This window comes from Xiphophorus couchianus, chromosome 21 (genome assembly GCF_001444195.1).
Source record: "Xiphophorus couchianus chromosome 21, X_couchianus-1.0, whole genome shotgun sequence".
In the NCBI taxonomy this organism is placed as follows: domain Eukaryota; kingdom Metazoa; phylum Chordata; class Actinopteri; order Cyprinodontiformes; family Poeciliidae; genus Xiphophorus; species Xiphophorus couchianus.
In genome coordinates this window covers 17,221,311-17,235,592 of record NC_040248.1, presented here as the reverse complement: position 1 = coordinate 17,235,592, position 14,282 = coordinate 17,221,311, and the positions used below count along the sequence as shown (strand labels likewise).

The following is a 14,282-nucleotide window of genomic DNA, read 5'->3' as shown; positions in this document are numbered from 1 at the left end:
ATCGAGTCCCTGAAATGTGCACCTCTGACACAGTGTGTGTGCGCGCCGTGCGTGTGTTAGTATATTCATGTGCGGGGGCAGAAGAGAGGACCGCCACCCACGTGGAAAGTTGACGCTCTTGCCAGTGGGCGGCCATCTATTTCTAGTGGCGGCCTGGTGGGCGGGCGCGCATGGTGATATCTTCGCTTTTGTTTCTGCTCACTTCATCTCGTTTTCAGCGGGGTAAAGTGTGAAAGCAATGATCTAAATCCATTTTGTCTCTCCAAAACCAGCAGTCGGAAAACGCGGTTATGTAACTCCTGGAGATATAAGCAGCCACGATAAACAAGGTGTTAAAAAACGTCAGTTTCCGGTAAATTCGACTAAAAGCATGATGGGAATAGATGAGGGACTGTTATTAAACTCTATTTCTAAATATATTTATTCACCTGAAATCCCACCAGAAAGAATGTCTTTAGGTATCCATTGTTAAATTCCACCAAAGATATAAATATTTCCTCAGCAATATCAATTTATATGATTGTTATATTGTGCTTTAAAACCCTAGTTTTGCAGAAACATGTTTTCCACAAATACAGGTGTTACACCAGGCTTTTCTGTTGTCTGTCATTTAGACTGACGAAAAAAATCTCGTCATAATCTATTTTTACCCGTTATCTGCTGCCACACAGCAGACTGGAATTACAAGCAACACTTCAACCAAAGTTTTCAAATCAGGGAACATTTCCAAGTGAAGACTCTTGATGAGGTGTTTTTGTAATCCTCTGAACTGGTTTCAGTGGGTGGAAATCCCACAGAATACGCTGCTTTTGAACTAGTTATGCAGCTGCATCGTTAGTTGCATGAATTTTGGTCTGTCAAAATGACAGATGGCCTTTTTTGTCACCATGAAAGAAAAAAAACTGTAAAAAACAGAAAATATTTACTTAACATGACCCCTGCACAAATTTAAAAAAAAACTTGTTCCCTTAAAGTTTTTATATTTCAATATCTGGAGGGTACAAAAACGATCAGCACATATTGTTTTATTTTCACTCTGAGAATTTTATACAATCCCTAGCCTTTATCCAATTGTGATTAAACTGAAAAATGTGCATCAAATTACACTTTAGTTGATCAATCAATCAATAAAATTTTATTTGTATGGCACATTTCAGCAGCAAGGCATTTCAAAGTGCTTTACCTCATAACAAACACAAAAACACAAAGTCATGAAACGTAGAATCAACAATCAAAACATGACATTAAGTCAAGTGCCAACATTAAATTTGTAATTGATTACATTTCAAATACAACTCTAAACAAGTGGGTTTTTAGTTGAGATTTAAAGGAAGTCAGTGTTTCAGCTGTTTTACAGTTTTCTGGAAGTTTGTTCCAGATTTGTGGTGCATAGAAGCTGAAAGCTGCTTCTCCTTGTTTGGTTCTGGTTCTGGGGATGCAGAGCAGAACCAGAACTAGAAGACCTGAAGGGTCTGGAAGATTGATGCAACAACAGTAGATCTTTAATGTATTGTGGTGCTAAGGTGTTCAGTGATTTATAAACTAACAACAGTATTTTAAAGTCTATTCTCTGAGCTACAGGAAGCCAGTTAAAGTAAGGTTGATATATTCATCTTGTTGATCAGAACCAATCACTGGTTGAAAATATCCCCCACATACACCTGACCGTCATTTGAAATCTATTTCCTATTTCTACATTGTATCAAATAACAATGCTACATCATACAATGTCAACTGTCACAAAGTGTCCTTAGAGATAAAGTCCCCTCTCTGCAGTCTGTTCTTCCAGTACCCTTGAAACGCGTGCGCTCTGCTTTCCAAGCCATTTCGCCTCCTTTTTCCTCCCACAAGCTCTTCTACTTGCAGTCACTAAGCCATCAGTTCTGTTTCAGCTGCCATGCTGGATGCTGTCACGCCCATACATGTGTTTTTACTGAAAGATGTGGATCCGCCCTCATAGTAAGAAAAGTATTTGATTCTCTGAGTTCATATCCTCTGAGAGGTAGAGAACCGGAGACAAAGCGGAGGAGATTGAGACAAAGATAGAGGGAGAATGTAATAAGGAAGATTAAAAAACTTTACTGTATCTGTGCCGAAAGGGGAATCTTTCTGAGCACCATAACCTGGAGAGATTGAGGATTTATTGCCTCTGCAAAAGAGGTGATTAAGCCAAGAGACTGCTGAACTAAAAGACGAATTTGTGGGAATTCTGTCCTTGACTATATTTACCCATTTAAATATTTTGGTGATTTTACATTTAAAAAAGTCTTGAATAAGTCAAGTAATATGAAATATACAGATGACAAGCTAATTTTTACTAATGAATAGTCGGAACTGACCCTGAAATTGTTTTAAGCTATAAAAGACACAATGGATGATGTGGCTTAGAGTTATATTATTAAATAAGGAAAGGTCTACACAATGGATTTCACATTTTTAGTGGTGATGCTTTTATATATAAAAAACACTGTAAAAATCAAGTTTGTTTTTCTCCTTGGACAAATTTAAAGCTTTTAGAGGTTTGCAACTTCATCTAATGAAACGCTTACAATTTTCTTCCTTCAACGGGAATTACATTAAAACAAGAATCAAATTTCTAAGACTCAAAAACTCATTAATAGCAAAGAAAATGCATAAATTATCAACTTTTTGTCTACTCCCAAGTTAAAACATCAATATAATACAATTACCAATGCAAAAATAAAAATAAAAATGAAATAAGCCTCAAGACTGAAGGAAGCTTCCCTTTACTAAAATATGATGCAGTTTTGCAAGTATTTCTAAGGCTCAGCAAAAATTTCCTCAATATTTAAAAGGATCTAGTCAGTCAAAAATGTTGACTACTTCACATTAGCAGGCTATTTCCTCCTCCATGTCTGCGCAACAATACAGGGCCTGACACCATAAAACCATAGACAGTCACCAAACACAGAAAGAATGCAACTATTTGGCCCAAATTACACCTGAAAAAAGAACCATTACTTGCTGGAATGGAATGAAAAACCCAAACACCAGCTGGACTCATTTGCAGACGTGTTGGCTAAAAAAAGGAATTGATAACAAATCTGAATGCATGACGATGCACAGACAGAGGAACCTCTCTGCCTAGACACGGACAACTTCCTAAAGCTTCGCCCAAACAGCATACAGACGCATTCTTTCCAGGACTTGGAAAAACATATGCTGCAATCCTGACATCTGGACGACAACGCAAAGTTACTGGCTCCTAAATGTTGCAATATGTTGTAAAAAAAAAATAAAAAAACTAATTTGATTCAATTTAACTAGTGCAAGGCATATGGAGTTCATACATAGGTTGCCGTTATTTCTGATGATTATAGATTATAAGTAATGAAAATCAGAAATTTAGTTTCTCAGAAAATCATAATACTACCTGATTGAAAGTTAAGTGGAAGAAAAAAAACAGTGGGATTGATAAAGGAAGCTTGGAAAAGAAAAGGCAACTTTGAAACAGTAGTGAAGTAAAGCTCATTTAAAGGTTTGGGATTGATTGATTGAGTGGCTATACAGTTCAGTTGGACATATTTTTCAGTTGCTGACATTTCTTTTAATAAAAAAAGTAATTTTCTGTTTTTTTGAAAAATAAAAAAAATAAAAAATTTTATTGGCTGTAACCCATAAAATCAATAAAAAATAAACATAAATAAACAAATTCATGAAACATAACTTTTCAATTGCATTCTAACTTAGTGGGATGCACCGCCAATCAATCAAGCATAACCAAGTTAACAGAAATACATTTTCTAGCTGTTTGGTGGTCAAATCTGGTCAGCATTTGCATATCTGGATTGTTTAAGTTTTAATTGCGACAGTTTTGAAAAATGGCTGAGGGGCATCAAATGTAATTCCATCTAAAGGCGCCAAGCTCGGGGAGAAGATGTGAAGCAAGGCGGAGTGAGGAATAACAGAAAAACAGAAACAGGAAGGAAAAGACAGAGAGCACTGCTGCCTCCTCATCGCTCAGTAGGAGAAGCAAACTAAAAATAAACCTGCAAGGACACCATATGCTCCTCTATTTCTCAACAACTCTTTATCTTTCCTCTCTTGTACTCTCCCGTACTCTAGTATCTCTCATTTCCTCTGCACTCCTCTCTGTCCCTCTCCTTGATTTCTTTTTATTTCTTGACTCCAAGGAATATGTGCCCCGCTGAGAAGCCGAAAATTGATCCCTTTCATTGTTGGGAGGCTAAAAAAAAAAAATAAAAAAAAATAAAAAACACATCCGAAATGACAGCTGCTTTCAATGCGCCATCTAGTAAGGGGATTGGACGTCAATGATAAACCGTTCTGCCAATCGACGTCTGGGGAGATGAGCTTCCTCCTGCGACCATCAATCAATCAGCTGATGAAAGTCGATGCTGTTCCGGCCTCCTCGCCGTGGCCAATCCCGACTCTTGTCTGGTGCCCCGGCAACCCAGCTTCTGCTGTCCAATCCTGCTACCTGGAAACATAAATTATTCCTTTCTCCCTTTTCTCCAGATGGCGAATACTTGCTTTCCTAACCTCTCTGGATCATTTTGCAAGTGCGGGTGAGGAACATAATAAAGCCTGTTAAAAATATTTTTAAAAATCTCTCATTTCCTGTGTATGGGATGCTACATCGTTTCCTCTGATGGAGGACCTTCCAGGTCTTAAACGACCTCCTTGGGTGAACCCGGATACTTGTGTGTAGTCACAGTATGTAAGTGATGATTTCTTTTTCTGGTGCGTAGTTATTTCTGTAAACTAAAAAAATAAAAAAAGTCTGGAAGTTGGAATAAAAACCAGCTTATCTGTTCCTGCATGATTTGCTTTGGTTTCGCGTACAAACACGGGCACCTCATGCACAGCAATGACCTTGTGATGCTGCACAGATCAGTGCTGGCTTGTTTATCTTTTCTGACTACCAGGAATAATAATAATAAAAAAAAACATTAATAAATAAAAAAACGGACAATCCAATCATCTCCATGTCCAGTTCCAGTCCTTTGTTTCTGCCTTATCCCCAGTTCCCGCCAAATCCCTCCACAATCCTCTCCTTTCTGCCCTCCAGCACTTCCGCCTCAGCATCCCAATTTCTTTTATGCTGTGATGTTTCAAGCAATTATTCTCCATCCTCTTACTCTATTAAATCTCTCCCCTTTATTGTAGCCTGTACATTTAATCTTCCATTTATCCATCCATCTATTGATCCCTCAAAGCTATGCCACTGTGAGCCTCGAAAAGCAATAGTCGCAGCGTTCTGAAAAGCTTCAGAAGCTGCGGGGAGCATCTTTTTTGATGTCGCTTTAGCTGATTGCGTGAATGCTAACAAAGGAAGCCAAGTTGCATTTTGTTTGCTATGTCGTGCGCTTTATTCCAGCCTGGCGGAGCAAAATTTTTAGTACACTTCAAGTGACGACATTTTTTTTAGAAAACTACTTTCTGTATAAGAAAAAAAATACTCATAACTTAAACCTCTAAACCCAAAAAAATGTAAGCCTTTTCTTCGAACCTCCAACTCATAAATCAGGGTTCAATATAAAGATTTAACTCATTAAATCTTGCATGTTAGGAAGTCTAATACCTCTTTCCCTGGAGATGTTGCTGGGATTTACTCTGGGTTCATTTTGTTTTCTTTCATACAACGTATTCCAGACTAACCACTAAATAGCCGTTCAAACAGAGTCCAGGGTTGGTTTCTGGTATGGATTAATATGTAGAACTTTATGGCTCCGTAATCTGATATCGTTAGACTGAATTGAAATGAATTGGTTTCTTCTGAATTGGACTTTCAATTAATTAATTGTATATACAGTAGTTTGATATAATCTGGACATGTTTGACTGAATGAATTGGGTTGAATTGCTTAGTGAAAAAAAATCCTCAAAGAAAGCTGCTGAAAAATACAAAATAATAATAATAATAATAATAAAAAAGATATCAAGCTCTAAACTATACTTTTGCACTGACACTATGCTGATTCTGTTGGTGTCAGTTTTTTGTAGCAGCACAAGTAACACATTTCCTTCCTTCACAAACCTGTTTTGCTGTAATTGTTACATAGAAAATGATTCAAGCTACTATATTAAAACATGCTCACGGTGTAATGACATGCTAACAGTGATTCGTAAATTAACTACAGGAAATCTTTCTTCATGTGCTGTATGTACTGATCATGTAAAGCCTCTTCTCCTGATTGCAAACTCACACCAAAAGTTCATTCAATCTTTTTAGCATGCAAGCAAAAAGGCAGGAACCAGAAGCTGAAACTTCATCAGCGAGCCGTCATGAAGAAAAGACGTTTGAAAATCTTTGTAGCAAAAACTCTTTACTAGTCTGCTTTCACACACATAAAGGGGTCTGAGGATGCAGTTTGGCATGAGTGATGTGATCATGAAGTCGGCTGTCACCCATGACTCTTGACTCCCAGACCCCCTACACACACACAAGCAGCATAGATGAGAGCAATCAGCGTAAAGCGGGGAAGAAAACACACACGGCTGACTGAATGTTGGGTTCAGCTTCTTGGAGTGTTTAGATCTTTTCTCAGCCCTGACACACACACACACACATAATGCCACTGTTGCAGTTACAAAAAAAAAAGTAAATGGTCCTTTAAATCTAATAAGATGTTATTAGCCGACACAGCTGATGAATTGCTGGAAGTAGAGTCTTGACAGATGCTCAGCAGCAGCTATGTTATGTTTACATGCATCAAAAGACTACAGCTGGTACTCATTATTAATTAATCTGCCGAGCATGTTCTCATTTAATCATTTCCCTGTAAAATCACCCAAAATATTTAATTTGCAATTACGTAAAGCTCGAGAAAAACATGCATAGAAATGCAATTTTCTTTGATCGGAGCGCTTCTCTGCCATTGCCGTATTTGGTGCCTTTATCCTCTGCACGTGCAGCAGGCGGTTTCTGTTGCTCGGCATATCCAAGTCTCTGAGAAAGCCATTAGTTAATCCTAATAACTACACGCATCATCCTGTGCTGTGTGCTAAAAATCCCTTTGCATGTAAGTTTGACTTAATCCCCTATCCTCAAAATGCCTCAGCGTGAAGGTGCAGAGAAAACAGCGCTCTTGGATGGGTGTGCACTTGTTTATCTCCGCGCAGACAGGAAATAATCCTCTAGTGTGCACTAGTGACATCACAATCAAGCACAGCATCTACGACGCGACGTTGGCAACGGACACCATGCCGACTGATCCTTGTTGACAACAGAGCACATGGGATTAGGAAAGACAGACATGGGGGGAGGTTTGCTGGACAGCAACTCATCCAGTGTGTATCTAAAAAAAAACAAAAAAAACCCCCAACAAAATAGTAAAAAAAAAAAAAAAACCCAGAAAAAAAACCCGAGGGAAACGAGATTGAAAGGAACATGAGGGAGAGACAGAGACTGTGTGCTGCTCTGAGCTAAAATTACATCACACCCAGCTGTTGCCTACAGAGCTCCCATCCTGACAGAGGGGGAGCATGGGATGAAACAGAGTTATCATGAAAAACATCTAAAAGCAGGAAATATATTTATTTTTAGAATGTAAAATAATTACTTATGCGGTTGGTAGAAACTTTGAAGCTTAACAACTCTGTCGGCTGTAGCCGTATGTTGTAGTTGCCTGCTTAATGTGAGTGCTGTTTATCGCTTGTCTGTAAAGTTCTGAAACATTAAAGCTTCCTTAATAAGAGTCTAAGTCTCTAAGTTTCCACACTTTGACAGTGCATATGTTTCGTGACTGGAAATACTCACAAACAGACATGTTTGTCTTTCTCTTGAATGAGGTAGAAGTGCCTGAAGTTCAGCAACAGATGGGGGAGGGGACGTCGTGTATTATCCAAACTGTTAACTGGTCATTTTTGTGATTTTGTGCATTTAAAGTTTCATACCTGTTTTGACAACCACCAACTCAAAGTAGTTTCTGTAATATTCTGAATGACGTTATATGACTCCAACAACACTTTGGAAGGCCTGGCAGACTCTAGTGAAGTATTGGTCACTTTGAAATATTGCCAATGTATAACTTCAGGGTTTCCCTTAGTGTTTTATAAGCCTGGCGGGCCACCTGGCTTTACCTGTGCCTCCACATGACTAACCATTGCTTATGTATTTAAGTCTTTTTAAAATGTTTGCATTTTTTAACATTTTATAGTTGGTGTTCAGGTGTTAATCTTCCAATCTTTCAATAATACATAATTATGAAGTGACATTTTCAAATCTCCTGTCAACTTTGAAAATTTTTTAACTCAAAAACACAACGGGCTGCTGGATGAATACCTTGAACTTTGTGGTATTGATAATTTTCCTATCCTTTTTTTGTGTAAAAATGGTGCTATCTCTACAATAAATGGTTTATAGAGATAATGTCTAAACTTGAACCTGCTTGGCGAATGTTTGGCAACTGACAATTCAAAATATCTTTATATGTTTCGAAAATAGGTTACTGTAAGGACATGGGGTTTTAAAAGTCCAACAAATCTATTATCAGAATGACTAAATTATTTACATAAATCCGATCAGGGGTGATAACTTCTAGAGGACTGGGTCTCAAACTCCAGTCCTCAAGGGCCACTTTCCTGCAACTTTTAGATGTGCCTCTGCTCCACCACACCTGAATAGAATAATTATTGTAGGTCTTTAAGGTTCTGTAGAACTGATCTACACAAGGAGGAGGTAATTAAGCTATTTCATTCCAATGTTTTGTACCTGTGACACATCTAAAAACTGCGGGACAGTGGCCCTCGAGGACTGAAGTTGACACCAGTGCTCTAGACCAGTGGTTCTCAAACTTTTTTCAGTGATGTACCCCCTTAAGAATATATTTTTAGTCAAGTACCCCCTGACACGGGCAAAACATTTTTGGAATTAAAAAGAGGTACAGTGCTGTAAAATCACTGTCTGATTTATTAAAGCCAAACAACTTATATCAGTGAACCTGACAAATACATCCATATTGCAAACATTGCATGGTTAAACAAAAAAGAAAAACAGAAGAAGGTGACCACCAGGAAGGTATAAAACCAGTCAAACTGTTTTATTTTAAAGGATATTGAAACTAAGTACTGAATATAAATTTCAGTGCATGAACACACATTTATATTTTATCGAACTTTTTACAAAATAATTTTTCCCAAGACTTATTATGAGGAGCCTACTGATTTTTTAAAGATATTTTGAAAAGCTTCACGTACCCCCTGCAGTACCTCCACGTACCCCCAGGGGTATGCGTACCCCCATTTGAGAACCACTGGTCTAGAGGATCAGAACCCAAAATAACAGACTGCCATACAGGGTAATGTAATATGGCACTAAATTAAATGATTGCCGTCATTCAAGAATTTTCTGACAATTAACTTCGTCATTTATAAAAATAACTGAACTACGAAGAACATTTAAGTGAAAGATATCAGTTTAGGTCCATGGGCGAGTAATGGTATCTTTGCAGGTGCAAAAAAGAAGTATAAACTTTATATTTTCTCTAAAGCGGCAGAAACCTTCAGTCACATTGGCCCTTTTGTTGACATCTTCATAAAAAAAAAACTTTGCATCATAGAAACATCATGGTGTGAACTTTTGGCTATTTTAAAACCTTCCCTTTTTTAAAAGTGTGGTAAACCTCTGCTCTGGTTACCAGTCACTGCCTACTGCAAGGTATACAAAAAGCTAACTAATCTTCATTCTTACACAACTTTGAGTTTGACATATTTTCTACATTACCCTGCATATTTAAGCATAAGCCTTAAGCATAAGCTGATGCAGAGGCTGTCCAACCTGAAGGCACTTTGATCTTTAACTTCATATCAAAGCGTCCTTGGCCTTGGGCGTTGAGCCAAGCGCTTTCCTTCATCTGTTCTGCAGCCTGGGAGTGGACAACAGAGGAGCATTTCTATAAATTACAGTATAAAGGAAAAAATACAGAATGCGCGTGTGTGTGTTTGTGCGTAAGATTGCGTGAGCGAGTAAATACGGCTGGAATGTTAAGTGCTTTGATTGCGAAGCCCAATCACTAATTATTACTTCCTCTGTTCAGTTTTCAGTATGCAAATTGCAGAGCTGCTTTTGGTGCGGTAATACCACTCTATGATTAGCTTTAATCACAGTTTTAAATAGGGAGCAAGAATGCATCTCTATATAAGGATAATAGCTGAAATAGTGTTGATGTTTCCTTCATTAATTCTAATTAATATCACACAGACACTTCTTGGGAATTTGATGTTTGTTGTATTATAAATGAAGTGTTTGAGTGAACATCCCGTACCCCCACATTCTATATTGTTGATTTATTCATCACTATTATTTTAGGTTTTTATAAATCTAAACACAAAAGCAAAATCTTACATGTAAAGTTTTAAATAATTAAGCGAGCAAAAGCTAAAGGTGGTTGAATGAAAACCTGGTAGCTGGAAAACTACCACTGCAATGCCAAAAAAAAAAAAAAGAAAAGAAATCTAGCAGTAAAACCTAATATCTGTATCAGATTCCTGGCACATGAAACCCTGTTATAATCAGCTTCTCTATGCAACGCTGGTTACTAGGAAAATGACTATATGCAACAGTGAACAGTGAAGATAGAGCAAGAGCATGTTCGCATTTGGCAATGGAGGCCAGGCATAGCAAAACTGCATGCATTATGGGATGTTTTCACAAGAGAGTAGGCTGTAGCAGCTCTGTATTAATATTGCATAGGAAGGCTGGAAGAGAGGTTGACTGTGTGTTTGTTGGATTGCACTGAAAGGAGTGCAGGGAGTGAATCTTAACTCTCGACGATTGCTGCTGCTTCTCCTTCCTAAAAGACATCCACAGCACTGAAAGCAATATAATACACTTTGTATGGTGTGTGAGCTTTGCTTTGGCTGAAATTATAAGCAACTCCCTTTTTACTTTGAGGTTAAAGCTTGTTTGTCACACAACAAAACATGGACTAACAGCCATCAAATTACGTTTTATAAATAGCGCTATGGCTGTAAAGCCTTCAACATTGCACTTAGCTTGCTAACTTACATCATCTCATATGCTAAAGAGTTAAGGTTGTTATTGTCGTAGTTGGGTGATGAAAATCACGTCATTTTGTTCTCTGCTTCATGTCGTTCGGCTCTTCTGGCGAACCTTTCGCCCGACTTTGCATTCACAACCATGGTGTGATTGGTCATATTTCGTTTGTAGGGACAGCAATGTTGTCTTGCTCTGACCACCCAACTTCGAGAAGTTGAGTAGTCGGAGAGCAGAATGGATAGTTTTGAGGAGCAATTATCAGGGAATACACTGAACTCCCCCTGTTTGGTTCTGGTCCGATGCTCAGTAAGTGGGATGACTTTACTTGCAGTGTGTTGATTGTGAGTCATCTTTACCTTAATGGTCTGAATTGCACCTCTGGTAAATGAGGTAGGTTCTACTTTTCTTCTTCTTTGGAGTCTGGACAGGACATTGGTGCTTAGTGACATTAACATACTGTTTGAGCTATTGGTGAAATAAGATTGGGCCCTACCGCATTGGCTTTATTTGCAACATTAATGTGCTCAACTGATATCCGTCGGTGTGATCAATCCATTTAAAATCCTCGCATAAACATCTAGCCCCGTGTTTAAAATTCTGTCAAGTTCCTCACTTCTAATTCCACTGCCTTGTATTCAACAGCTCCCCTCTCATTTCTGCTCTCCTCCTCAAATATTTTTACTCCCCACTATGCAGCTCGCTCAGTCTTCCCCTCTCCGGCTGTCTCTCCTGCAAGCTCTTCAAGCTCCAATATTTGTCTAGAGATACTCTGCCATTGTCTCTCATCATCTCTTACACTCTCTGTTATCCCTGCTGCTTTCTGCTAGTCAACTCATCTGTTTTTTTTTCCCTTTTCAACTTCTGTCCCTGTCTCCTTATGACTGACAGCTCTGTCACAGTTTTCACTCAGTAGCGATCATGCGTCCCCTTCCCTTGCCTCTGGACTGCAGGTAAGGTTGTCTCCCATAATGTCGCACTGAATCCAAAGACATAATTAGAAATAAACTGTTTTTAAAATCTGAAAGAGATTGAACTTTAAAATAAATATGATACATTAAACATTGTATGTTCTTGTGCTTTTGAGTGAATAACACATTTCAGAGGGTGATGTGACACAGTTTGCATAGATTCACACACTGACGCTGAGATCTGTTGGAGTTCAAACCGCAACAAGCTGCTCAACTTGCTATCTAGACCTCTGCTAAGACTCCCTGACAAGCTGAAATGCTCTGAAGACAAACAGTTGGTCAGGGCAGAGGTTTGAGGTCAGCATACAGTGAGAGGTCATAAGTTTAGGTCAGCAGAGGAAGTGCCTCAAAAAAGCAGACCGCCGCAACCAAAGTTCAGCAGCAGATCTACCCCCTGCAACAGCATCAGGCAATACAACAAAGCTTCAAGCCCTGTGGGAGCAATCAGACCACACAAAACTGGATTTCTGAACAGCGATACAGTTGTCAGGTTTTTTTTTCATATTTCCATCTTTCACAATTGTCTTTTTATATATATATAAGTTGAATAAGAAATTAAAAACACGTTTTGTTTCAACTTTCAGCTTGAGTGGTCATTCATTTTTTTACATTAAGAGCATCTCAAATTAGCAATTAGCGGGGTTATGTCAGCTAGCATGAGTTATCCAGCAGTTTCCAGGTGTTTTTTTCCCCATAAAAAAGTGTTTCTTCTTTTTGCCTTAACTCTGAGATTCCAAAATGTTCCAGGCAGACAAAGGTTGAAACAAAGGAATAACATAAAACCCATTTGCTATAGTAAATTCAGCCTGCCTGTTATGTGCTGGAAATCTTGTTCTCCCTTGTTTTCTTGGAGCTTGATTGAACATGTTAAACAAAAAAAGCTAACTTTGAGATTTCCTCCAGCCGTGACACATTCCAAACGATAAGGTATCGTTATCTCCACATAATGTGCTTAATGTTTGTAAAAACTAGCCGTACTCAGGTCAGGGCAGATCCAACGTAATGTTTCAGTCAATGGATCCTATTTCTAAATTTACATATTTTTGAAAATATTGTGATATGCAATAATCATTTTGTATGAATTATGAAGGTGAACTATTTTATGTAAATGAAATTCAACACTGCCTACCATCATGGTTGGGGTTTCCCAGCGTCCACGGTTCATCAGAGTCAAAGTGCGTGTCACCTCCTATTCCAGGCCCCGGAAAGTAAGCATGGGCAAGAAAGCCTCCCTCTCCGTCAAAAGGGGAACTGTCGCCATGGAAACCTGAAGCAAAGATGATGGTGATGTCCACGTCTTTCTTGGTCCTCTCCAGCTCGCTGTAGGGCACGGCCTCGAAGCGCAGCGGTGTCACGCTCTGCCACACGTCGAAGGCTCGCCGAATGGCGTCGTGGGTCTCGTCGGCGCCCACTTTGGGTGTCACGTTCTTTATGCTGCCAAGACATGAAATGAAAACCCAAGAGGGTAGCATAGAGACACTACAATGTTAGAGTCATGCTTTCACTGGGCTAAGTTACTGAAATTAACCTCTTCTAAGTGATGGGATTGTACCAGCACTAAGGTATGTCCTGGTTTTAAAAAAAAAATTCTGATGTAGCAAAACTAAAGACAGTCATTTTGAAGAAACTGAAAGAAAAATGCCAAAAAATACCGCAACCAAGGGCTGTCAACTTTGACGTGTTAATGAATGCAATTAATCCAAAAAGTTCAATGCATTAATCTTACATAATGCAGTTTGATCACAATATCTGTCTTGACATAAAAGCCTCTCTCTTGCGGAGGGTTACTTCCGTAACAGTCTTCAGCACGGCCTTGTACAGTGGCTAACAATGCAAAGTCACAAACACAAGTGAAAGAGAAAAGATGATGTAAAAACAAAATGACTTCTGCTAAACCTTCTTGAATATGAATGCCAAAAAAACTGAGACAATAAAACATTTCCTTAAATATTTTTTGAAAACGTGCATTTTCGCATTTCAAACTTACAAAGTTGAACTAAGTGATTAATCACAGCGGAATTAATATTTTTTAATCGATTGACAGCACTAGCTTTTACTCAAAGCTACAATGCCCATTTCTAACTCTTCATCATCGGACGAGGACCAAGAAAGAACACCGGTGCTTCTCAATGCCCTGTACTTCAACTTCATCTCATGATTCAGAAGAATCTAAAAATAAATAAATAAATAAGTACTGTCGTTATCCCGGCTTGGTGCTATTTTACGCTCATCCGGCTCGCCAGCAGAGAGCTAAATGGAGCGATTTGTGAAAGAACACAGCTGAGCTCTCCCCTGCCGGCTTTGAGTTGCTGCAGGTGTGCTAAGAACGAG

At 38.7% G+C, this 14,282-nt stretch overlaps 1 protein-coding gene across 2 annotated transcripts in view; it reads right to left on the bottom strand.

Moving 5' to 3' along the window:
- mmp16a (matrix metallopeptidase 16a (membrane-inserted)) overlaps positions 1 to 14,282 on the bottom strand; it is an 82,556-nt gene that overhangs the window by 42,043 nt on the left and 26,231 nt on the right. For both annotated transcript variants that reach the window (XM_028005060.1, XM_028005061.1), the window contains one exon: positions 13,081 to 13,385. In XM_028005060.1, the coding sequence (XP_027860861.1) occupies positions 13,081 to 13,385 (305 nt within the window). The remainder of the gene's footprint in view (positions 1 to 13,080; positions 13,386 to 14,282) is intronic.